Source organism: Cervus canadensis, chromosome 15 (genome assembly GCF_019320065.1).
Source record: "Cervus canadensis isolate Bull #8, Minnesota chromosome 15, ASM1932006v1, whole genome shotgun sequence".
Lineage (NCBI taxonomy): Eukaryota > Metazoa > Chordata > Mammalia > Artiodactyla > Cervidae > Cervus > Cervus canadensis.
In genome coordinates, this window is record NC_057400.1 from 24,259,291 (window position 1) to 24,286,213 (window position 26,923).

Genomic DNA, 26,923 nt, shown 5'->3' on the forward strand with positions numbered 1-26,923 from the left:
CCATTCATGACTATTGGAAAAACCATAACTTTGACTAGACGGATCTTTGTCAGCAAAGTAATGTCTCTGCTTTTTAATATGCTCTCTAGGTTGGTCATGGCTTTTAATTGAAATTAACAAGAGCTTTTTTCTCCCCAAGTTAGATGAATTTTTCTATAATTTTGTGTACAGATACAGTTAGGTAGAGGGCTTCCCCTCATGGCTCAGCATTAAGGAATCTACCTGCATCACAGGAAACATAAGAGATGCAGGTTCAACCCCTGGATCAGGAAGATCCCCTGGAGGAGGAAATGGCAACCCACTCCAGTATTCTTGCCTGGAGAATCCCACGGACAGAGGAGTCTGGTGGGCTACAGTCCACAGAGTTGCAAAGAGTTGGACACAACTGACTAAACACACACACACACACACACATGGGTGGAGCTATCCAGATAAGTTATCATGTTAAATATGAGGAAGTTAATGTGAAAGTAAATTGTGGAAATATGGACCTAACCACATTTTCATTGCATGTTCATGTAACAACAGAGCTAATATTTTCACATGGGCAAATTTTTACTCCTGTGCCCTGTCTAAACAGAAGGGGCCTGAGCTATTAATTCGGGTAGTCATCCCATAACTAGCAGTTTTCTATTCATATTTGCATAAAGTAATAACCATAAAGGAAAAATTTACTGAAAGCCTCTGATTTTTTTTTTTTTAATCTCCAGTGTTCAGACTGCATCACAGTGCTTCTGATACAAGTGACAAAAACCGAGTTAAAAGCAGATTAAAGAAGTTTATTACCCGAAGACCTTCCCTGAAAACTCTGCAAGAAAAAGGACTTATTAAAGGTATAGAATATTTTATACTTTTACTGTAATAGCGATAAACGAATGCGCCTCTCTGTCAGTAGTTAGTTGGCTCTAAAGGAGTTTTAGGAGATTTTATTCTTCTTAGGTTGCTTATTAAATGTTCTGCTCTATGACAGAAGAAAAAATAGCTATCCAGAAAACTAATCCTGAGAAAATAAAGATTGTATCATAAGATCATTGAAAAAATAGCAGGTTTTGCCCTCAGGGGATCTGGGAGCCAAGAAGAAATATCCTAGTGACCCATTAGAATGACCCCACATGCTTGGATAATCCTCGATGTACCTATTGCCCCAAATATTTACTAACAGCATCCCTTTTCATTCTCAGTTGAGTCTTGAATTGTATAAGTTATCTGATCACCTAGTCATAGTCTGAAGTAGGGCTAGGAAGAAAGTCTAAGACAAACTAGTGTCGTGAAAACTTACAGGTTTGAGAACTGGAGGACCTAGAACTCAATCTAAATTGAAATAAGCAGATATTTTGCAAATATGTGTAAAGTATATAAAATATCCTCCACCATTCAGAACACTCTGGCATGAGACTGTAATTGGGATTCAGACTTTGAGTCTACCACTCACTAATATTGATGTTGAACAGGTTGTTATCTCTGAGCCTCAGAGATGTTGTTATCTCAGAGCCTCTTCTGTTAACTGGGGATACTTACACCCACCACTGAGAAGACTCTTAAACAAATGAGATAATCCATTTAAAGTTTTTAACAGAGTTTCTGGAACATAAGTATTCAAAAAATGTCCTCTGCTATCACTAATATTATTATCATTCATTACTGTTGTTGTTACCAGATAGATGAAAGGATGGATGGACAGATAATACCAGTGATGTAGATTTCTATGACTGGAAATCACATTATAGATCACAGAGGCAAATGTATTATTTTCCTAAGGAAAAAAATATATACATCAAGTTCATTATTTTCCCTGGTTTTCAGATTTTCTAACCGATGGACACATTTGGAAAATTAAATACAAGAAAGGATTTGAAAATAGGCTAAAATAAAGTACTAAAATAAACTTTGAGAATGAAGTGGAAAGACATCCTTATGGAAGTCAAAAAGTGATTTATGATACAAGTGTTTCTCAGAAACAGGGCAAAGCAGATAGTATTTTCAGCACTACTTAGGATGAGAACCATTTCAATAGTTTCCAATAGCCATCTGACCTATTAACTTCAGTCTCTTTTTAAAATAGGTGAACATATCACAAAAATCATCTAGCATTTTGAACCAATTGTGAAAGGTTAAATTTTCCGTGTGAAGCACGGACATCCCTATCACTAACAGAGTGGAAAATTCTTTAACATAAGCATTTCGAAGTAGAACTAGCACCTGCTTTAAATCAGTTTTAAGCTCAGACTTTTACTCTCTGTAATGTCCTTTTCAGTGGACAGCATTTGGTCTTCTACAGACTCAACTTCACATCATAATATTGCAGTACCTCCAGTTCTACCTTAGAATTTATCCCATAGATTATCATTTTCTTAGAAAAAAATCAGTAGCATGTTACCTGCCATCATGACAAAATATAAAACCAGATAAACAGCCCAAACAATTACAATCTGACAAACTCCAAATTTTTCGTGACTGCAGCAAAATATGAGGTTTTAATTCAGTGGCATGGTCTGGCCCCAATCGAAATGCTAAAGAATTAATAACCATAGTGCTCTAGAATTGGTCTCAGAAAACAGCAGAGAAACTGGATGCCTAATGCAGTTTTCATACTGATGTAATGGAACCACTGCACACACTCCAATGGTACATTTCCTATCTTAAAGCTCCATTGCATTTTCACCATAGCTGACCAATGAGTCAGAATTCATTAGTAAGGCTATGGAAAATCTATGTGAAATTCCAATTTGATAAGCTTCCATTGTTGTCTTCAGTGGAATTTTCTTCCAAATACAGATCAAGTTATGCAAATACACTCACTTCTTGGGCTTGTTTCAATTTTAACTGTGAATTTTTTGTAAGGCTTTTGTGACTTTTTTTAAACTGAATAGAAAGCATTAAACCAATTTTAAAAAATATCGACCCAGTCAAATTTAGTATGTTAAGTCCATTTTCTTAGCATATTTAAGGCAAAGACTTAGGGGCAAAAAAATGAAATCAATGTTTTTGATTGGCTGTGAAAAAAATCACACAAAATAAATCAATGATTAACAGTTAAATGGTTAATTTCTCCAAGTAAAATGACTTAACTCTTTCTAAAGAAGAATTATTTAGAAAAAAGGGATGCCTTTAAATTTGTCCTGGAGTGTGTTTGCCCAAATTATATTAAATGTATATTCAAATATGTATTTGAATATATATTTAATATATTCTTTTGCACATCCACATGTAAAGACCTCCATTACTGAGGTTCAGGAAAGTTGTACATGGTAGTTTGGGTCTTACAAGTGTGCTTCCTGATACCTAGGAGGGGTTTGGCAAGGCCACAGCCACTTTTCAAAGTGTTTACGCTTTTATGTAACATTCCCAACAGATTGAGAGGCCTGAGCTTTGAATTCAACCAGCGTTTATTGAGCCCCCACTGTGGGGCAGGAAAGGCTGTGTTTTATTGACTTTCAATGCCCAGCAGAACAATATTCACAAAGCACTTTAGGTGAAAAAGCTGTCACAATATCGCACAGTATAAACTCAGGCACAAACCCTTTCTTTAAAACCTGATTTCTGGACTCATCGAGACCTAGCCAATATGCAATTTCATTGGCTAGATTTTAGATAGAGAAGTAGCCTCTTAATGGGGCTGCATTTTCTAATTTCTTTAATATGACTAATGAAAAGGGTACCTTATGATGCCAAAAAGAGGCCAGCAGAAAATTCTGAACCATCACCCAATGGGAAGAAACAGTAATAGCTCAGGTGGGTGTCACAATCATTGTGCCATTGCAGTAGGAGCTTCTGAAAAGCCTTCAATTTCTCCAAGTGCTTTCACGTTTGCCAAGGGAATGGCAAGAGCTTTTTAAATGTATGAGTTTATTACATTGAGCTGCTCACGGAAAACAAAACTCCAATCAATGTAATATGTAAATTATAGGGGAGAGGGTACACTTTAGGGTGGTAGGTATGTTTGTACATGTCCTCTCTTTGCGTTTGGAACTGAAGTAATTGCTCATTAGCATCAGCCAAGCTACCTTATGTAATCTTTCAAACAGCAGCATTGACATCCAAGAACATAAAACGCAGGCAATGCAATTTTTAGAAAAGATAATAATTGGTTGGATTTTTAGGAGCAACTAACATTTCCTTACGTCAAAATGATAGAGAATATTGTGTATTTTGAAAGTGGTTTCTTTCATCTTTGTATAGAAAAAACCATACTGGATGACATTAGTAGAAATTGAGAGCAATGCGGTAATACTTCTGTTTTTTAATGTGTGTTATAAGGGAAACAGCCAGTATACGGATTAAATAGTACACCTCCAGGATTTATGATGAAAAGCAGTGTTTTCCTGCCCCCTGCTAGTTTTCTTCCTTATAGGGACCATTTGGGGTGGTTTCTATTTGTAGTTCTCAAGGCTGCCTCTGTATCTTAGTTATTGTTATTTGAGGTATAGATTTTTGTTAATATCTTTCTTATCTTTAATGTTTCAATATCTTTCTTTATAAATTTCAGACATTACCTCAGGTTTATTTTAGAGTGAATCTGACAATTAAACTAGACTTCATCTACCTGTCTTTTTCTCTCCCAAATACTCAAATACAATTGGCCTTGCTGTTACTATTGGCTTCATCTGAAATATCCAACATGCCTAAACCTCTGTTTATTGTTCTGTTGACCATAGACAATTGAGACTTAATGCCTCCACTGACAAGATGACAAGCAAGGTGTCCTTTCCCCCTTTCATCTCTACTTTTGCTGTTAAGTCTTTACTTCTACATCATGAAAAGTTATATCATTTCACTGATTTCTGTAATCATGACTTACCTATAGGTTGACTCTAGAAGTTAAAAACGAAAAAACAACATTCATATTATTATGATTATATAAGATTGCTTTTTGTGGCACCAAGTATTAGACTTCCCTCTCTGTTCTTATATTATCATGACCCGCTGACTTTTATTAAACAGAAATGTCCCTGTATCTCTTTTCTTTTACATTTGAAGGTTGTATTAGTAAGTTTATGCTGTTTCACAGCTACGATCAAGAATTCTACCTTCATCCCCTATATTTCAAATCTAAATGTGAAAAAAGTGATCAGTCCTGTAATCATGTAAATATTATGAAATTTTTCGCCAAGTAGTGTGCCAGATTGGATTAATTCATCCATAGGTCTGATACCATGCCTTACTGGCTGCACAAATTATAATGTTATTATTTTTAAAGCTTATGCTTCATCATTTGCTTATAATCGTGCTGTTGTTTAGCTTGATACATTTTGGGATTGTGAATTTCTTGTATAGATGTTTGTCTCCCAGAGTTTTATTTTTCATTGCTTTCTGAGTTTTACATCCTCAAAGGATTTAGTCCTCTCTGCTAAGCATTCTATGTACCTTAGTCTGTGACTCCCTGGTGTTTCCCCCAGAATATCTCCTAAAACCCTTCCATCATCCTACTCCATTTGTATTGGTTGCTTTCCAGGTTTCGCTTTTGTTGTTATTTAGTTGCTGAGTAGTGTCCAGCTGTTTGCGACCCCGTGAACTGCAGCATGCCAGGCTCCCCTGTCCTTCACTATCTCCTGGAGCTTGCTCAAATTTATGTCCATTGAGTCGGGGAAGAATGCAGGAGACAGGTGACGCTATCTAACCATCTCATCCTCTCCTGCCTTCTTCTTTTGCCTTCTATCTTTCCCAGCATTCGGATCTTTTCCAAGGAGTTGGCTCTTTGTATTAAGTGGCCAAAATGTTGGAACATCAGCTGCAGCATTAGTCCAGCGAATATTCAGGGTTGATTTCCTTTAGGATTGACTGGTTTGATCTTCTTGCAGTCCAAGGGACCCTCAAGAGGCTTCTCCAGCATCACAATTCCAAATCATCAGTTGCTCAGTCTTCTTTTTGGTCCAACTCTCACATCCATCCATACATGACTACTGGAAAAACCAGAACTTTGATTACATGGACCTTTGTCAGCAAAGTGATGCCTCTGCTTTTTAATATGCTGTCTAGGTTTGTCATAGATTTCCTTCCAAGAAGCAAGTATCTTTTAATTTCATGGCTGCAGTCACCATCTGCAGTGATTTTGGAGCTCAAGAAAATAAAATCTTTCACTGCTTTCACTTTTTCCCATTATATTTGCCATGAAGTTATGGCGATGATCTTAGGTTTCTTTTTTTGTTTGTTTTACATTGAATTTTAAGCCAGCTTTTCACTCTCATCTTTCCCCCTCATCAAGAGACTCCCTCGTTCCTTTTCACTTTTTCCATTAGAGTGGTATCAGCTGCATATCTCTTCTAAAATCCTCCCATCTGTGTCGGTTGCTTTCTATGCTTCACCTTTATTACTCTATGATTTCCTTTCATAGATCTTCTGAGCTGTATTCACTGTCTTCTGAATCCCATGCCTTTTCTTTCTTGCTTTAATTTCTTCTCTTATTATGTAACAGCCTTCAGTAACTCATTTAGAAAACATGAGACCTTGACTGTCTAAAAATATCTTCAGTATGCCCATATACTTAATCAATAGTTTTGTTGTGAATAAAATCCCATTGCCTCTAGAATATAGAGTTGCAGCTTCCATTTTTACTCTTGTTACTTTTCTTTTTTCTTTCAGAATCATTGATTTCTTTTGTCTGTTTGGGGGTGGTTTTTTGGGGGGGATCTTTGAGAGTCTATAGTCAAGATAATGTATACAGTTGGCAGAATTTTTTAAATTTATTCTGCTTGGCACTCAACTTGAAGAATTGTGAATCTTTGGCTCTGGAATTTTTTCTCTTTCTTATTATGTTAATAATTTTCTCCCATCAATTTTCTGTTGCCCCCTTTGTGATCTTTAGGATGTGAGTATTAGATCATCAGAATTGGTTTTTCTCATGTTCTGAAAGAATTCTCAGTTTCATCATTATTTTTGCTTCAACAATTATATTTTCAGTTTTCTAGACATCCTTCTTATTCTCCATTCTTTTTTACATACCTCACTCTCTCGCATTATATGAAGACAAGTTTTGTTTGACCACACTGCTCCCATTCCTAATAGTGAGGCTGATACTTAGCACTCAATAAACATTAATTAATTAAATAAAAGAGAAAATAGAAAATAGGTTATATTTTTTTTCTAACTTATCAACTTGTAAAAATTAAAATTTGTTGTTGTTTTGGACTTTTAATTTTAAGATTTTCTCTTCTTTGAATCATCAATGTCATCTATGTTCCTTTTACTCATGTATTTGTCTGATTCTCTTTCCATCACATTAGTGACTTGACTCACATGTCTGGTTGGCCATTGTTTTCCATTCTTATTACAAAATGAGGCTCCACAAAAATGAGCTGTAATTCTGCATACATGGGTAAAGCTAGCTTGTCAGTGGTATGTTTTTGCTCTAGGGTGATCTATTGGAACTATCAAACCTGCTTGAAATATCAAATATTTCCATAGGATAGAGTATTCCTTATATACTTTTGCTAAACTGAATAAACCTGTATATAATTTTTTATGGTGAGAGAAAATTTTCAACTCTATTTTATAATTAAGAAAATTGAGTTTATTTGAAAGCATAACAGCTTTAGAATGTGACTAAGCTAAGTTAAAGGTAGATTCTGTCATTTATCAGTTGTAAATTTAATATTTCATTATCAACTTTTTGGCTTATAAATTTTACATCATAAAATTCAAATGAAATTATATTTGAATTTACTTATTTTAAATTTAAATGAAAGAATCTCACACAGTGCCCAACTTATCTTAAACATTCAGCAGCTCCCTTGTTTCCTTCCTTCCTTCCTTCTTTCTTTCCTTCCTTATTTTCATCTTTCTTTCCTTTTTTTCCCCTCTTCTTTATTTTCTTACTGATGTTTAGAGAGGAAATCATGACCAAGATGACCCTAGGAAAACACTCTCTCAAGTATTCTTTTAAGGTTTGAGAAATCAATCCAGATAAGTATTGAGGAAAGGCAGCAGTAATTCATTTACTTCAAGGCAAGTATAAAAATCATTTGCAATTGGCTCATATTTACCATTTTGGGTAATTTTTATTATGGTACTCCTTATACAAAGATGGGCATGAGCTCATTTTCTTTCCTATCTACACCCACTTACATGGTGTCATCCAATTGCTAAAATATTTAATAATTACCCAAACAGACAATTGTTTAAGTTTCTGGCGTATGAGAAAATAATATCTTTGACATCACAGTACTTTTGTAAAATATATGTTATACTGAGAAGTAAAGAAAGCTTTGCCATCCAAGTTGCTGATACAAGTTATTAGCACTAAAGTTTCAGCAGTCATGTTTATGAATAGCAAAATCATTGAGTTAAGAGGACAGTATTTTTAAAGTAATTTGTTAGAGCTAATGTATGACAAAGTAACCTACCTGTCACATTGTTAATTTAAGCAAAATATATATGAGCAACACTGCAATATACCTTTGAGTAGAGATATGCTCCAACTTGCCACTTTATCAGTGTTAGTCTGAGAATAATTATATTTGAATTTATATACTGGGGCATGGGTCTATCATTGCTTGGGCCTGAAATACTCTCACAACTTCCACAATATGCATTAATGTGCTTAAAAATATCTTGTAAATCTTCTTTTCTTTAAACTTCTTTATGGTTCATAATTGAACTGTGATCCTTACGTTTGAGCTGTGTCATGATTTAATATTAGCCAAAATTAATAGCCAACCTTAAGCTGCTTTATCTTGGCCTATAAGCTTGCTGGTTCCTCTGCATTTATAGTTCCCAGGCAGTTTCTGTTATTTAAAGGCTCTTGGGAGCAAATGTGTTCATAATAGAGTACCACATAGCTAGCTTTTGTTCAATAATAAAATACAGGTCACCATGAAAGATGGCAAATGTTGAGGAGAAAGTGCACCTGGCTAACAGGTTAAGCCCATGTCTTTTAAAAGCCTGTTATCCAGAGAGGAAATGATCCTGATATTATGATATATTAAAAGCAAAATAACTTCAGAGCAACAAGAGAGAAATGAGGTCCAGAAATGGGAGCGAATTAGGTAAGGGGGAAAAGAATGAGCCAGAGTAATGAATTGGTTTCCCTGTGGAAACCAAGAACTTATTTTCTTATGGAGGGAGAACTTTTCACACAGGATTCATTAGAATATATTATTTGAGATGGTGACTTACATATACTTGATTTTTAGTATCTACAAAATGATATTATCTATAATTTCCTGCTATAAACTACTATATTTTGTATGATTGTAGGTAATAATATTTTCCTACTATTCTTTTTTCTTCCTTTAAATTATATTACTAACATTTGAGTCGCGTTCTCAAGATCTCTGTCTTTTTTTAGGTAAAAGAAAGTTCTGGATAATATCAGCCTTTAGCTCTAAAGCTGACTGTATTCCTAGTAACAGACATGCTAAATACAGAGAATATAAAATGAATAAGACCCAATTGATTTGAAAATAGCATATTGGCATTTTGTTGTTAGCCAATGGCCTCTAAAGCCCATATTAATTCTTGTCCTGGCAAAAGATGTTGGTTTTAGCCATTCCATGGACTGTTTATCATTAAAAGATTGCCCAGTGTTTTGGCATAGCTTACAGAGTTAGTCTAATCTTGGTGCCAGTTCGAAATATTGTTTTTAAGCTTTCCAGTTTGAGGACTGACAAGTTTTCGTAAAGTAAGAAGAAATCAGGCTGAGCACCAGTAAGGAAACAGTACCAGGTAGAGACAAGTTTTGTTTTGTAATAAACTGTGTTTTAAGCATACTCTGTGCTCTAACTCAGATTGTTTATGTTTGTGCATATGTGTTTGGACATGTATGCATGTGTGTGCAGATCATGTACAGGATAAGAAGCCTCTCCTCCCATCCCTGACATTGCACCAGCCCAAGTTTATTTGCTCTCTGAAGCATATCCTCAACTAGTTGCAGATGACCAAAAGTCAGGCCAATGTGATTATTTCCTTCCTGGGTCAAAAGGCCGCTGTGCTGCCCTCTGGAGAGGTGGTCTATGACCGCTCAATCCTCTAATCACATCCTAAATCTTTCCTCCATGAAACCACCTGAAGAGAAGAAAAAGATGCAGGGCTCTCGTCAGCGTTCACAGGAGTCTCTCTTTTAAAGGTTAGCATTTATTATTGATACCCTGCGGTTCTCCAGCAGGTGTTCTCATACCACACAGTTCCCTCCTGACTCCTAAACCCAGCTCACAGGCAGTGGAAGATTCTTCAGCTGAATTCTTGTTAGCTTTTCAGGACCTCGGTAGACTATACAGACTGCGTCCAAAACCAGTGCTGGTACTTTAACTCCTCCTTTGTAGTTTTTGTAATTCTATTGCTGAAAATGCATTGATTTCATTTTGTAGTGGGATGGATAATTGAGGGAGAGGAAACCAGAGTTTCTTCCTGACCAGGAGATGGACAATTTGAACAAATGTGTGAATAAATGCTTCATATGTAGTGAGATGAATTCAGTTTTTCATAGTGCTTGGGAAAGTAGGTATTCATGGTATGACTGGGATTCGAGAGTCCATTTTATGTATGTACGTTGACTGTGTCTCTAGAGGTGGTGTTTCAGAGCTCTCCCAACCAGTTTCTCCTCATGAGGGTCCATATTCAGCAGATGTGTGGATGGCTACAAGCATGGGAAATGTTACCATCAATAATTCATTTTGACATATCTTAACATGAAAATGGGCTTCCCTGGTAGCTCAGTGGTACAGAATCTGCCTGCCATCGCAGGAGACATGGGTTCAATCCCTGAGTTGGGAAGATCCCTTGGAGTATGAAATGATAGTCCACTCCAGTATTCTTTCATGGGAAATCCCATGGACAAAGGAGTCTGGTGGGCCACAGTCCATGGGGTCACAAAGAGTAGGACACGACTTAGTGAGTAAACAACAACAAAAATTAATATAGTGCTCTTTTTATTCCCTTCAGCATCACTGACAGTGTGGCCTACAAATCTTTCCTCTTAAATTCATGTCTATTATAAATCAGAAATGTTCCACAAATTCCCAACATAAAGGAAAAAAAGGAATGTATCATTTTACTGGGGGGGAGGGAGGGGACAAATATAAAAATCTCTCTCTTGTCCAATATAAAAATATCTCTTTTGACTCGTTACCCTATCTGATTAGTGACATTGAAATTTGACCAGCCTCTGTAAAATTTAATCATCAGAAAAATAACTCTGTGTCACAAAAATACTATTCCAGCATATTCGATTTTTCTCTGGGAAAGAAGCAAGAGGCCATATCAGAATTTGGATAATCATAATTGGTGGTCTGTCAGTATTAGTCACACTGTAATATGAGGAGGTATTATCTCCCAACTTTCCTTTGAAATTGACTATGTTGCTCTAAGTGTGTTTTATCAAAGCATTTTCTGGGGCAACAGATCTGAAAACATAAACTTTATGTAGCATTGTTCCTCCTAAGATATTTCTCTTTAATATGTCCTTTCTTTTTGAAGATAAAATAAAAGTACATAAAAGAGTTCTGGGAATAGGCAGCTATATGTCATAAATACCCTTCACTCCCCCTTGCCCAGGGCCCCCAGAGCCCCCAAAATTTGGAAATAATTTGATTGAAGTGATGACTGCCTTGATCTTGTTTGAATACTCCTCCTTCTTCATTGTCTTTTCTCTATGGGAGGCAACAGTCCTGTCATGGAGTCATTCCTGGGAGAGAAAGAGGTATTTCAAGCAACCATATTTTCCAAACACAAAATTGAGACACATGGCCTGACAGTGACATAATATTTGAAATCGAGACCGTGCTCAAAGATCCAGAACATATGGTTGAAAGAGTTTTCTTATAAAAAGCAACTATTAAGACACTTTCTGTATTCTTATTCACAAAGGGCACATTCCTCCATCCCTTTTATTCTCATGTTAAAATTATTCCCCATCCATGGGAAGACTAGACCACTTTTCCCTCAAATGTGTTGCCTTGGCAGTGCAGGAAGCACCCTGTTGACTAAAAAGTTAAATGCACAGACATCAAGGAAGCAATGCAAACCAGACTGCCAAACATATTATGAATATATTGCTCTTCTTAAAAATGCTAGTTGGTTTTTCGTGCTGGAGTATTGACTAACTGTCTGTGTTTGATGTATGGTTTACCAGCCTGATGTCGACTTATGGTTAGAGCTTAACTTGTTAGTTCTGCTTTTGCAGCCAATTCAGAATAACTACAGATGCCTTGAGATATTAAAATTGACTGCTCAAATGGACTCAGTGTGGGAGTTTCATTGGTTTTAAATTGATAACAGCTGAAAGAGTGAATGATTAAAGTGTACATGGGCATAGGACACAGCTCTTTCACAGGAACTCTTGTGAACAAACTCCCTGAGTGTGGGAATATTTTCTGTCTTTTTATATCCTAGTTGTGCCTAAGCAATCTTGAGTTAAATTTTTAAATTGCACAGAAAAATTCAGAAGCCTACAGGAGAAATAATTCCTGAGAAACTGAGATAAATTTTGATGAAGTAGGTTTCTATTCTATAGGGAACGTTTAAAGTTAAGTGGCATTCCATAAGGTGGTAATTATGTCTATTTCCCAGGCATTTGAGTTAAATAAGCTGTATAGGAAGCATAAACTGTCATAATAGAAGGGCTTGGAAGTGTTGTGTACATCTCTTTTTTCAACTCATGAAAACTGAAGCGCAGAAGTGCCTTATCGCAGATAAGTCAAACAAAGCCTTCTCTTTGCTTTCTTATTCTCTTGGGAAGTTATTATTGGTTTCATTATTTAAAAAGATGATCAGAACACTTTCTTCTCACACAATAAAGAAAACATAAAAGAGAAATACGAAAACTTTTCTCTCACTCATCAAATCAACAACATTTATGTAATAAAAAAAAGATTTTATGAAAATGTACTTTCACAATTTAACAGTAGCTTAGGGGAAAAGCCCAGTAAAGAAAAGAATACAGAGTCATTTAAAGAAGTTTATAAGAAACAGTGATGATGGTGATGGACAGGGATGATGATGGTGATATCCTAGTGATGGACAGGGAGGCCTGGTGTGCTGTAGTACATGGGGTCGCAAAGAGTCGGACACGACTCAGCGACTGAACTGAACTGATAAGAAATGAATATTTGTTTATACATATCTTCTTCAACTTACATTTTTTCAAGAGTTCAGTTATTATTACTATTGAGTATTGTGACCTAACTCCATTTCATATTTTCAATTGTCTCTAGCATTTTTTTTTTACCTTTGATAATATGTTTAAAAAATACTTGGAATACTTTGTATAGCTAACTGATGCTGAGCATCAACCTATGATAATAAAGTTGTGTGTGTGTTAGTTTCTCAGTCATGTCCAATTCTTTGTAGCCCCATGGACTGTATCCCTCCAGGCTCCTCTCTCCATGGGGATTCTCTAGGCAAGAACACTGGAGTGGGTTGCCATTCCCTTCTCCAGGGGATTTTCCCGACCCAGGGATTGAACCCAGGTCTCCTGCATTGTAGGTAAATTCTTTACCATCTGAGCCACCAGGGAGGACAGTAATGAAGTTGGGATTTATTAAAGAAATATAAACCCAAATATTATGTACCCATCTCATCTATACATTTTTGAAAGAAAAATGAAAACATTGTGCCCAGCTAGCATATCCCAAACATGTAGCAAATATCAAGTATTAATTAAAATTAGTGTAATAAGATATTTAGATATATTTGACAGTAATATTAGTTCAGTTCAGTCGCTCAGTCATGTCCGACTCTTTGCGACCCCATGAACCGCAGCACACCGGGTCTCCCTATCCTAATTTATTTATCTCCTACTAATATATGTATCTACTACTAATAATATTAGTAGATACATATGTATCTACTACTAATAATATTAGTAGATACATATATATGTTCAGACATGTAAGATAATCATTATAAAGAATGCTATAATTTTAAAGCAAAATAAGTCATATATATTTGGCCAATATTTATAAGAAAATTTGCTATATATTTATTGCTGAAATTTTGCCCCAAATTATAACCTATGTACCTAAAGTAAATCCTAAAATTGCCTAACTTAATGCCTTCCTGAGATGCATTCAGCCATTGAATTGTGCTTGGTGTTGTGATGGATAGCTTGGGCAGATAGCTATCTAAGAGGCTATTACAAGGATTGACATCTTCATCAGATTTAATTCACTTAGAAATGTTAGAGCAAAGGAGAGAAATTTTCATTCTCTTTCAACAGTTGTTGAGTTCCAATTTTTTAATGATTTTCTTATCTACCCATATTAGACAGGAGGGAGATTTTAGAGGAGATGTAATCCAAGTTAAACACATGTGAGGGTAATTAACTTGAATATATCACTCCTAACTTATCCCTTTGAACTTGGAACTCAAACTCATAGGAGGGAAAAAATGATGGAGGCGGAAGAGGATTGGCCTCGGTTAACCTCACAATGAAGGAATCTATCATGCACTAGAGGCTGAGAAATAAGAAAACAGATGGTCTGAAAATAATGTCTTGAGGATATCTTAGCATCTTGATATTCCAAATAATCTAAATTTCAGAAAAGCTATTATTCCCCCAGACTCCTTCATCATTTGCACCACCTCATGCATTCCTTCTCTGAACAGTATAATATTATGTTTATGTCTTTTGTGACTGTACATTTCAAATGTACTGGGGCCTTGAGCATGGTACAATTTTTTTTATCTTAAAAATGTAATTAGTGTAGGATAAATTCAATATTATGTAAAAAATTTGACAGGACCTCACTTAATGTTTTTTAGAAACAATTAACATGTCAGAAGAGGAAGTGAGAGCACTTTTTGGTCATAAATCTGTTTACATAATTACCAGTTGAAGAAGTCAAACATTTTAGGAGGAAAAAAAAATGCAAGGTTAGACCCTGTTTTCATCAAAAGCAGTATTCCCAATGATGTCAGATATCTCAAATTCTCTAACATAAGGTTTTTTATTCATGTATACACTTGTACGCATGCCCCTTTAATCAGAAAGATCACATATTAAAAGTATGATTGAATAATCTTTGAAGAAAAGTAATATTGGTTAGAAATACACTGTCCATTACACACAAGGAAAGACAATTACTTACATCTGTGTGGGAAGTTATGTTCAATTCAAGATGCCACAGCAATATGGAGAAAGTATTTCTAGGGGGGCTATGTAGTATAGGTATTAATATATAAGTTTTCCAAATATGGCCATATGGGGCCACGTACCAGGACACTTTATCAGTAAGATGCCTATCCCATACTGCATCGTGGAGGACAGATTGGAAAGCAGAAAACCTGGCCAGGGAACTGTGGCCTCAGAAGGGATTGATGGGCAGGAGGTAGATGGTGGGGGAAACAACATCACAACCCTGCACTATGACCAGGTAGAGAATAAATAGCATGTTGGAGACAGTTGGGGAGGTGGGACGTCTTATCTGAGGAATTCTGGAGAAGGTAGTAAGTACTTTTGGGTAAAGTTCTAGTGGAAAACATTTCCCTGTGATAATCCAATGCCATCTGTCCCTACAATCAGTTATTATAGTATGAACACTACCAAATGCCTCAAGAAAGCTTCTGTCTCCCAGATGCTGTTCTCTGACTCAAGAGTCTGAGAAGCTGCCATGTATATGTGTTGAGCTTCAGTTTCATCTGCTGAGCTGGATGGTAGACATTCAACTGAGACCCACTGCATGGAGTCTGTGCTAATCCATTTGCTGCACTATCTGGTGGTTAGGGGTGGTGGAAGCATCCTTTGCTGGAGAAGGTCCCAGCCTGTTGCCTCCATTATCACCAGCCTAGACTCCTAGACTACAAGAATATCTAACAAGTAATGCAGCAATGCTGTGCATCCTTGGGGGAAAAGAGGTGCTTGAACACAAAACCGTACTTAGTTTTGTATATGGTATTTAAGTATATAAAGAACACTTGAAATAATGAAACATGTGAAAGACTATTTTCCCCATTAGGTCCGGGGGCATGTGGTGTGAAGTGATGAGATGATAGTGACCAGCTCTCTTTGTGCTTTTTGAAAGAGCTACAAGTAATCTATTTTACTCAGGGAAACAATGTATTGCAGTCATTAAACCACAAAGATGGCGATTTTGAAGTAGATTTGAAGTCTGTCTTGGCTCTGCTACTTATTTTTGTGAATTAGGGCAAAGTAACGAAATCTGCTGTCTTGACACTTTCCAGATATTACCTCTTAGGATTGTTGATACTATATAAAGAACAATCAGCATAGCAAGTAATAACTATTCATTCTTATACTCCTAATTCTTCTCTTACTATCTCAGAGCATATTGTACGTGCTTCTTCTCCTGGATGCAGAGTAGATATTCTGAAAATTTCAAAGCAGATAAAATATGATGAGATTTTTGTGAGACTGCATTAATAAAACCAACATGTGGAGCATCCTATCCACCTTGTTCTGTGGTATCCAATAACAAGGCTAAAGAACTCTGCTTGCATTTCTTTGTGCTTTGATGGTTATTCACATTGCCTACTCATACATACTTGTAAATCACTGTTTTCTAAGAGGATACAAAGTTTCATAAAGCAGAATCCCCCAAGAAATGAGTGAGGGAGGAAAATGTACAACAAATATGGCATAACATATCAAATGTCAATTGCTTCAAGGGGCATTCAGGTTATAGATTTGGGAAAATTACAAGTGGGAAAAGAGTGGGAAAGATTACTATTTCTTTTACTCCATGGCCCTTAAACTGAACCTTAAAGTATTTGGATATGAGAAGAAATGAGTAAGACATGCAAGGTACACAGTTGTAGGAAAGCATGGGTAATGGTAATTTGGATGAAATATAAAGGATTTAATAAGTCATGGTGGCAGGTGGTTTGCATAGGGCCAGGCTAAGGACCTTGTACTTTATTTTATGAAAGTTATTATTCACTCAGTACCATTACATATTTTTTATTTATTTGATGAATATATATTGAGGACCTACCATGTGGTAAGTGATAGACTGGATGTTGGGCCCACCAAGATGTGTAAGGTGAGATTCCTTTCTTGAAAATTAAACACTGCCTAGAAAGAAGTATTCTATATTAAAATAAAATTATGTCCATATCTCGCCAACCTGGCTCCATTTGAAAAGTCCAGTGGGGGGGCAGGGATATATATATATATATATATTTATTTATTTATCTCTTACTATCCACAAAGGATTGGTTCAAAATTTGAGGATGCTACAATCCTGTGTATAAAATGCCATGGACAGTCATTCCTCTGTATTTGCTGGTTCTGCACCCCTGCATATGTGAAGGACTGATTGTATTAGAAAGATGCATTATGAAATTAATTTTACTTAATTCCTATTTAACCTCAATGGGCCATGTTCCAGCAACCTGTTACTGTGAATGAAGTAACAATGACATGAAGGTAGCAAGTCTTCATAGGTAGCAAATATCGCAAGTCTTGGCTCCCACCTGTATCATGGTAACAGTTCAGCCTTTCTGTTTCCAATGTCTCCCTAGCTATTTCTGGGACACCTGGAGTGTATTACATCTGAGGAGAACTGCTCTCTTCATGTTCTTCTTCTTTGATTCCTCTTCTTTGATATCCCATCGCCTACAGACTAGCCAAGAAAGGCAATTTGCCATGACCACAGACAGCCAGCGTCTTCTGATCAATGACTGCTTCAGTGCCTACTTACTGTCCAGAAGTTTCCAAACCTACAAAACCTTCCAGGGGCTGCAATCCCTCTGGTTCCACTGCATTTCTGGCTTCACTCTGCCAATCAGGAAGATTGCCCTGCTCCCAGACAACTACATGGTTCATTTGATATTTTTAGGGCCTGAAGCAACAGTGCTTAGGCTTTGAATCTCACAAAGTGAAAAACTAGCTTCTTTCCATTCTCTCTGAGGCCCTCTCCTCAACAGAACTCAGATCAGCTAGAATACATGAAGCATTCTTCCATCTCTGAGAATTCCCACTGATTCCACAAGCTCAAAATCCTTCTCAAGCAAGCCACTTCTCAACCACATTGTTGGTGTTTTCACCAACAAATATTAACATTTGCAATTAGACATCTGGGTAGTGACCATCACTCTGCCAATTCATTTGGTCGACCCAACCATTTCATCTTTAAGTATGCCGATCCTGCCATGGGAGGCCCTGTTAGCTGGAAAAGTAATGTGGAGTGTATGAAATAAACTCAGAAAATGTACTGTATGCAAAGTGCATCTCCCAATGAAAGTGAAAAGTGTTAGTCACACAGTTGTGTTTGACTCTTTGTGACCCCATGGACTGTAGCCCGCCAGGCTCCTCTGTCAATGGAATTCTCTGGGCATGAATACTGGAGTGGGTAGCCATTCCCTTCTCCAGGGGATCTTTCCAACCCAGGGATCGAACCTGGGTCTCCTACATTGCAAGCAGATTCTTTACCCTCTGAGTTAACAAGGAAGCCCATCTTCCAATGAGATACCTATTTATTCAATTCTGTGGACAGCCCTGGGACAGGATAAGCTGTTTTAGAAATGTTAGTGCAAAGTCACTTTCTATAGTAAGGGCTGAGAAAGAAATACACACCATGTTTGACTGGAAGCCCCAAAAGAGGCAACATGTTTTCGGAAATGTGTGTATCATGGCCTACTAATTTGGGCTCTTAACCCCTTCTCTCCAATTACATTCCTGGAAATGTTTTTCAATTTCTTTGCATAAAATAATTAGTGGACGACAGAGAGCAGGCAAACCTGCATAGTGTATACACCACACCTCCACGGAGCTAGCCAACACTTCCACAGAACCACACCATTCCCCAGCTCTTAATATGGTTTATTATAAAATCCTTTACCTGCCTCAAAGCACTTTTCATCAAAGCTGCTTTTAAGCTGAAGCTGAGGACCAAAGAATGCCTTTAACAGAATCCTGAAATAGCTTTTAACCCAAGGCTGAGAAGAGAAAGTGCTTTTAACCTAAAGTGCTTTCCTCTTAGGTACTTCAGCATGTACCTAGCACTCAGCATTAGTAGCTGTGAGAACACCCTTAAGACCCAAATGAAAGAGACTCCATTATAGATATTCAAACCCATTATATTAATATATTACAAGTAATATTTGAAATCATTAAGCAGTTTTACTCCAACTAAATTTAAATCTTTTCTTATTGAACTATGCATTCATGCAAATAAATTGAAGTCTTACCACCTGGGATTCTAACAAATCTATGCTGATATTAGGAAGAGTACAGTGTTATTTCCTAGATTTTACTTAATCCAGAGTGAGTCACAATTTCCACACCTTCTCCACCCTAAAAGAAACTTTCAACTTTTGTCAGTCACTGAATGACATTACCGGCTTTAGTCCCTATTAGTATGGGCTAAAAGGTAATTTTATTAAATCACTTAGATTTAATTCAATCACATATCTGAATAAATTTCGTGTATAAAGTTTTCTTCTTATCCTCATCTCTCAAGCAGAAATAAAAGTACTGATCCCATAGTAATTTTAACCCCGGTGAAGTTCCTTCCAAGTAAAGTAAGTAGACAACTTAATCTATAAAAGTTTTAACTTCAGAGTAATTGTAATAAGTTGTATGCTTGAGCAGTTAAGCTCCATGAACAGTTTTCTAGTTTAAAAACATAAATTGTACACAAATAGGGATAAAGTGGCAAAGTTTTATATCTTTAAATTTTATTCCCTTTTACTTTGATAGACTCCTCAGTGATGCTAACAAAATGAGGATAGGCGAAGGAAAAACAGAAAATATTGTCAACCCCAAATGTAAATAACCAGCCTTTGCTAAGCAAAATTTGGGCATGTTGATCATCCAAAGTGCATTAATGCAAACTAAACTGAAATACATTTCTTTCATACTCAAGTTATCATGAAACAGTCTTTACATAAAAGTCACTTTCTTTTATACATTGTCTTCTCTTATTCATGTATTCGTTCATTCACTTATTCATATGTGTTTTTACTTGGCATCCAGAAGGGAATGTAATAGGAGGCAATAGAAATACATCTATTTCTCTAGGAAAGAGGGAAAACTATGTTTATCTTGTTCTAGTATATAAAGCTTCCTTCACCTTGAATATTCTCTTCTAGCTTCCTCTTCCTAGTAAACTTCTATTCATTTTGAGTCTTCCAGCTCAAAGTTACCAACTCCATAAAGTCATCTCTGTCTTCCTCATTCTGAATCAGTCTTCTTTTCTGTCTATCCCCACACCATAATTTCATTGTTTGAGCATTTTAATACCTTCCAAGGAGACCCTGAATTGTCTCTGGTGGACTAAAGAGCATCTTACTTCACTCTGCTTTAAAGGGAGTAGGAAAGGAGGGATGGAGAGCAAGAAGTCTTTCAGTGGTTTTAGAATTCCTACTTATTTACAATTTCTCATTCCTTCTTGTGGAAACTCTTATGCCGATGGGTGCTCCTTTAGTGAAGACTGCCCCTCACTTAGTTACTTCCATTGTTACCACCCTATCTAAGACCATAATCTCTCCCTGAACTATCTCACCAGCTCTCTAGCTGACCTCTCTGCTTCTTTTCCTGATCCTCTTGAATATAATCTGCACATAGCAGCTAGAAAGATTATTTAAAAACATAAGCCGTTTTACATAACTTCCCTGCTCAATAATGTCCAATTACTTAGAATAAAATCATACTTAAAGTCATGTCTGTTTTTCTTCCTGTGACCTATAGGGTTCCACCTGCTTTGTCCACGAGGCTACGTTTTCAGTTTCATCCTCAACCACACTTCCTGTTTATCATTTCACTTCAGTCACACCAGCCTTCTTGCTGCTCCTCCGAGTTAGCCCGCTTACTCTCACTTGCTACTCCCCTGGCTCATGCCTTCACTTCCTGGGTCTCTGCTCAATGCCACTACCTCTAAAAAGTCTTCTCTGATAACACTTCTCTCTTGCTCTCTATCTCCCTGGCATGCTTTATTTTCTCATAGCACCTATCACCCTCTGATATATTAATGTGCTTATGTGCTCGTTTCCCCCGTTTACATACAGAGTGTGTAAAGACAGAGAGTGTCCTATTCATTATTCCATCCTCTTCAGACATTGAAAAATACTCGGGGATGGATTGATTGAATGGATGAAATAAAAAATGCAGTAATATCCACTTGGTCAAGCCATTCTCTGTATTGTTGTGATTCTGTGCACACACGTGGGGAAGTGTGTGTGTGTGTGTAATTTATATGTTGTGCTGCTTTAGGTAAGCACAGAAAAGAAGTATAGGACACAGATTGGCCTAAGGGAGACAAATATAGAAAAAAGGTATACTCATCGTTATATTTGGGTTAATCAACTCTTCGTTTAAAATAAAGGTGTCTTTCTGGCTGGTGGACCCACCAATATGTACATTGCATTACTTGGATCAAATGGAGTTGAGATCTATTTTTAATAAGAGTTTGGGAGCTTGAAAGGAAGGGCCAAAGGATGCTTTATAAAAGTCTTATTTGAGGTTGAGGGTGTAACTGTGAAAGGTGGAGACTGCTGACAGCCTGAAAAGAGAAGGAGGAAAAATGGAAAGGACTGGGGAAGGATTCTCCATACTGTCTGGATGACAGCCAATCTGTCTCTGACCCTCATCTTTGGCTGATCTTGTCAAAGGGTGCTACCCTTGAAGCAACTGTCCAACGTTGACTGGAAGCTCCAGCTCCCAGCCTTCCTTTGTTGGGGGAGATCTTCTTCCTAGAACCTCAATCAGTCTCCTCCAGGCCAGTCTCTCCAGGGTAGACATTGTCATTTTCCACCAGTGACTTTAAAGTCTGTTAGATCAGATGAGATACAAAATTATGAATAAACATGTGGGAAGAACTATACACAGAAGTGTATATACTTAAAATTCCTATTTATTTAGATTCCAAACTACTCGAAAGTTAAAATAATTAAGCTTTTTCCTGGACTTGCCACTTAGGAGCAAAAAAAATCAAGAGTAAACAAGGCAATGTGAGAGATTTACTTTCAATGTGTAATAAGAGACTCAGCAGAGAATCAGTGCAACTTTTGATGCCTGTGTAATAAAAAGCAATAGCTGATATTTTTAATCAAAGCCCTGAAGTATTAGATAATTCAGAACCTTCTGAAGCTCTTAAACATAGATTAAATTCAGTGCTAGTGTTTTAGCATTAAACGTATTTCTCTTCATCTTAATTCAAAGACATAAGCCATCCGTAAACTGCAGTACTTAATTTAAATCATGTATTTCTTCAAAAACTCTCAGTAAAGTTGTGGGAGAGTTATATGATGGGGGCTCATATAGTGGGTATTTTAAAAGGTAAGGAAAAGAAAAACGCAAGAATGAAAACAGAGAAAATATAAGAATAGAGATAGGATTCCTTGATAAGTAATCTAAAAGTTTTGGTCTGGAAACTACTCTCAAAGGGAAACTACATGTTGCTTACAGTTTAAAGTCAAAGGATGAAATCACCTAAATTGATGAAATTACCCATCTTGAGAATATTATTTTTGTTCTCCATCAGCCACTGCCCTGTCCTTATAGCAACCTATTGGGAAATGATCTACCTGTGTCTGTGGCATTTTAGAGGGAGAAAATTTCCTAATGAATGCTACCTACTAAGGAAGCTACAAGGGTTGTATTTTTTCTCATTCTAACCCATTTTTTAGACAAAATCTCATTCACTTGGACATCATTTATTAGAACTTCAAATCTTGAGTAATTGATGAGCAGAAGTCATTAGGACATTAGTGGTTGTGGGGGTGACAATGGAAATAGCATCCTGTCCCTCTCAAAGTCACAAGACAGCAAGACATTTGCTGTATTTCCTTTTTCTTACTTCTTAGCTCTCCTGAGAACTTTGGATTAAGCCTTTCTAAGACTGGTCCCTCACTGGCAGTAAGCCTTTCTAAGACTGGTCCCTCACTGGCAGTAATTTCTTTGAGGAATTAATAAATTATTTTTAATTTTTAATCTAATTTTTTAAATTTTATTTTGGAATATAGTTGATTTCTATTCTAAAGAGCCTCTTGAGGGTGAAGGAACTAAAGAGCTTCTTGATGAGAGTGAAGGAGAAGAGTGAAAGAGCCACCTTAAAACTAAATATTATAAAAAACAAAACTAAGATCATGACATCCGGCCCCATTACTTCATGGCAAACAAAAGGGGAAAAGGCAGAAGTAGTGACAGATTTCCTCTTCTTGGGCTCTAAAATCACTAAGACAGTGACTGCAGCCATGAAATCAGAAGATGATTGCTTCTCAGCAGGAAAGCTATGGCAAACCTAGACAGTGTGTTGAAGAGCAGAGACATTAGTCTGTTGACAAAGGTCTGTATAGTCAAGGCTATGGTCTTTCCAGTGGTCATATAATGGTTGTGAGAGCTGGACCATAACAAAGAAGACAGAGTGCCAAAGAATTGATATCTTCTGACTGTGGTGCTGGAGAAGACTCCTCAAAATCCCTTGGACAGCAAGGAGATCAAACCAGTCAATCTTAAGGGAAATCAACCCTGAATGCTTGTTGGAAGGACTGATGCTAAAGCTGAAGTTCCTGTATTTTGGTCACTGATGCAAACAGCTGACTCATTGGAAGAGTCCCTGATGCTGGGAAAGATTGAGGGCAGAAGAAGAGGGCATCAGAGGATGAGATGGCTGGATGGCATCGCCAATACAATGGGCATGAACTTGGGCAAACTCCAGGAGATGGTGAGGGACAGGGAGGCCTGGTGTGTTGCAGTCCATGGGGTTGTAAAGAGTCAGACATGACTGGGTGACTGAACAGCAACATTATTGATTAAGGATATTGTGCTAGTTTCAGATATACAGCACGATGATTCAGTTATAAATTACTTTTGTTGTTGTTGTCCAGTCACCCAAGTTCATGTCCATTGCATTGGTGACGCCATCCAGCCACCTCATCATCTGACGCCCTCTTCTCCTTCTGCCCTCAATCTTTCCCAGCATTAGCGACTCTTCCTATGAGTCAACTGTTCGCCTCAGGTGACCAAAATACTGAAGTTTCAGCTTCAACATCAGTCCTTCCAATGAGTATTCAGGGTTGATTTCCCTTAATATTGACTGGTTTGATCTCCTTGCTGTCCAAAGGACTCTCAGGAGTCTTCTTCAGTCGAAGGCATCAGTTCTTTGTCACTTTACCTTCTTTATTACTTTTTACTCTTTATTATTCTGCCTTCTAAAATTACTTTTGGTTCCTAGTAAATTCTTTGAGTTTCCTACTACCCCCATCCTTTGACATCATTTGAATAAATTATTCTTTGCTTAAGATAACCACAGTGCTTTTTTTTCTATCGTAGCCAAAATCTTCAATGAATATGCCTTGCTACCAAAATAACTGTCCAATGTGTGTATGTGCGTGTGTGAGTGTTTGAACAGTTCAGTTGTTTATTATTGTTTTCCTCTTCCTCTCTTTATTTCTTCACGTGTGTAGTTCTATGGGCTTTGTTTTTCTGCTTTAAAATTTACTAGAGTAGCTGCAATGAGCCTCTCTCCTGATAGCAGAATAACATCATTTTGAAAAGCATGTGGAGACTGTCTCCCTGCATAAATGATGATAACACCGTCACATTATTTGAACATTTAACTGCCTCTATTGAGTAGTTTTCCTCGTAGTTTTGATTCATTTGGAATCTAACTGACAAAGATCCCATTACTGGCTGTTCTTTCCATAATTTGTCAAAAAATATATAGCAGAGATGAGGGAGAATGAAGCTAATTTGTAATCTGGGAGACTTAACCTGGTTATGCTGATGAACTAACTAAATCGGTCAAAAGTTTGAGTGCTTAAAGATTAAAAACCACCATTCTCTAGTTAAACTCTTAATTCATTATGTAAACAACATGCTTTGTAAGTGCAGTCATGTGGAAGGTCTATTTGTTTTTCTCACCAAAAGATGCTTTCAAAGAAAAATTACAGAAAATGGATTTTCTCCAACCAATGTGTTGCCTGCCACCCCTGGTACAAGCGCTGAAGCAGGAGAACAAAGATGTAATGATCACACCAGCCAAGGCCATAGGCATGTGCAGAACATTCCAAAAATATTGGCACCCCTAGCAAGAGGTGTTTTCTAAATACAAAAAGTTGTTAAGAGAGGAAGAAAGGATTACCAGTGAGCCCACAGATGGAAATATAGGTGGGGAGCCGGGAACTCAGGGTTCCAGGACTGCTCCCTTTTTTGGATTGCCATAAGGAGGGAGAAAGCAGAAATAATCCTTAAAGTTGTGCCAGGATAGCAGGCATGGATATTTAGGGGGCAAAAGCTAGGTCATCAATGCTTGCCAGGGAAACAAAACACCTTCTTTCTCCCTCCCCCTTTCCTTACACAGTTTTAAGATAGAAGGTTCTGTGGTTCAAACATGTTCCTATAATTTAATGGTCTTCCTTGGTGTATCAAACTCTGAAATCTGTATTGGATTTACAGATAGGTGGCAATCCTACAATAGCCCCTAAACTGTACAATGATGTCTTAGCTAAATCTCTGTGATTAAAAAATAAATAAATAAAACAAAATTTCCTTAGCACTTTTGATTTTACACAGTTGTTTCAAGTGTATCATCATCTCCTCCACATTATATACTTCACCATGTAATGTTTAAAGCTCATGTTGTAGTCTTTTTTTTTTTTAAGTTGTAATTGATAGAAACTTGTTCAAACTGCAAACATTTATTAGACTACTTGCCTGAAAAGTCCAAGAGATGAGGATAGCTTCAACCATGACTGGACCTGTGGGCACAAAATGCTATCAAATCTTTATCTCCTCCATCCCCCATTCTGTTGGCTTAATTCTCCAGTATGTTTTCTCAGAAGCTGGCAGTATAACTTCTAGAAGCTCAGACTCATATCCTCATAGTTTACCAATTCCTACAGAAAGAGGGCTCCTTTTTCCCAATAGCACTTAAAAAAAAAAAAAAAAAGCCCTCAGGATTTGTGAGACCAGATCCACTTGGATCATGTGTTCACATCTGAACACACATTCATATCCCTGTGGCCAAGGGAAGAAGTGCAGGTTTATTGCTACAGCAGGAGCTGGTGGGGTCAGCACTACTCAAAACAAATGGCAGCAATATGAGAAAGTATCATCCCCATAGGAAAACCAGAGTGCTCTTACTGGAGAGCAGAAGAATAGTTCCAAGGCCAGCAAAACCAGTAGACATGCCACACACTCATCCTAACCAGCGTCACCCGTAACAGTGGGTCTCCCTGAATTCTTTCCAATCCCGGCACCTTCTCTGATTGTAAGCCCCCTTTTGGAACACTGTGGACAGTGCTGTGTGCATGTTCTTGCCAGATTTGTTTGGCTGCATTAAACTGAAAGTGTTGGTGTTGGTCACTCAGTCATGTCTGACTCTTTGTGGCCCCTGGACTGGAGCCCATCAGGTTCCTCTGTCCATGGGATTTTCCAGGCAAGAATACTAGATTAGGTAGCCATTCCCTTCTCCAAGGGATCTTCGTGACCCAGGGGTTGAACCTGGGTCTCCTGCATTACAGGCACATTCTTCACTGTCTGAGCCCCCAGGGAAGCCCAGTGCCTTCTAATTTCTAATGCACCCCAGGGCAACCATATATGGTGCATCATATTTATGGTATATATGGTATATATATGGTGCCACATATAAGTATCAGGAAGTGAGGAGCTGAGGTGTCTCTGTTTCATTCACCTCCCTCTGCACATTAGTTCGTGTGAACACTCACTCATTGCACATAGCCATCTCCCTAGATGGCTCCCCTTGCCCCTCAGCGTCTAAATCTGGACAGACTTACAGTTCAAGTCCCTGAGCAGATAGTACCTCTGACACCACCTCAGTCTGTAGCATCCCAATTCTAAAACTTTTGGAGGGAGAATTGCACTGACCCAGCTTGGGCCACATGACAACCTTTAATTTAATCAGGTTTACCCAGAAGGTATGGGCTTCCCTGATGGCTCAGATGGTAAAGAATCTGCCTGCAATGCCAGAGACCCGGGTTTGATCCCTGGGTCAGGAAGATCCCCTGGAAAACGGAATGTCTACCCACTCCCAGTATTCTTGCCCGGAGAATTCCATGGACAGAGGAGCCT

At 37.5% G+C, this 26,923-nt stretch overlaps 1 protein-coding gene and 1 long non-coding RNA gene across 4 annotated transcripts in view; one reads left to right on the forward strand and one right to left on the reverse strand.

Annotated features, from left to right (window-relative positions):
- The window catches only part of ARHGAP15 (Rho GTPase activating protein 15), a 685,399-nt gene that overhangs the window by 412,036 nt on the left and 246,440 nt on the right, over positions 1–26,923 (forward strand). For both annotated transcript variants that reach the window (XM_043487890.1, XM_043487891.1), the window contains exon 9: positions 711–833. In XM_043487890.1, coding sequence (XP_043343825.1) covers positions 711–833 — 123 coding nt within the window. The remainder of the gene's footprint in view (positions 1–710; positions 834–26,923) is intronic.
- Positions 11,434–26,923, reverse strand: part of LOC122453740 — an 85,743-nt gene continuing 70,253 nt past the window's right edge. Inside the window, exon 3 of one of the 2 annotated variants that reach the window (XR_006273151.1) lies at positions 11,434–11,617. This is a non-coding gene — a long non-coding RNA (uncharacterized LOC122453740). Of the gene's footprint in view, positions 11,618–21,296; positions 21,660–26,923 lie in introns of those variants that run through there. The other variant, XR_006273152.1, reaches the window with a different exon arrangement.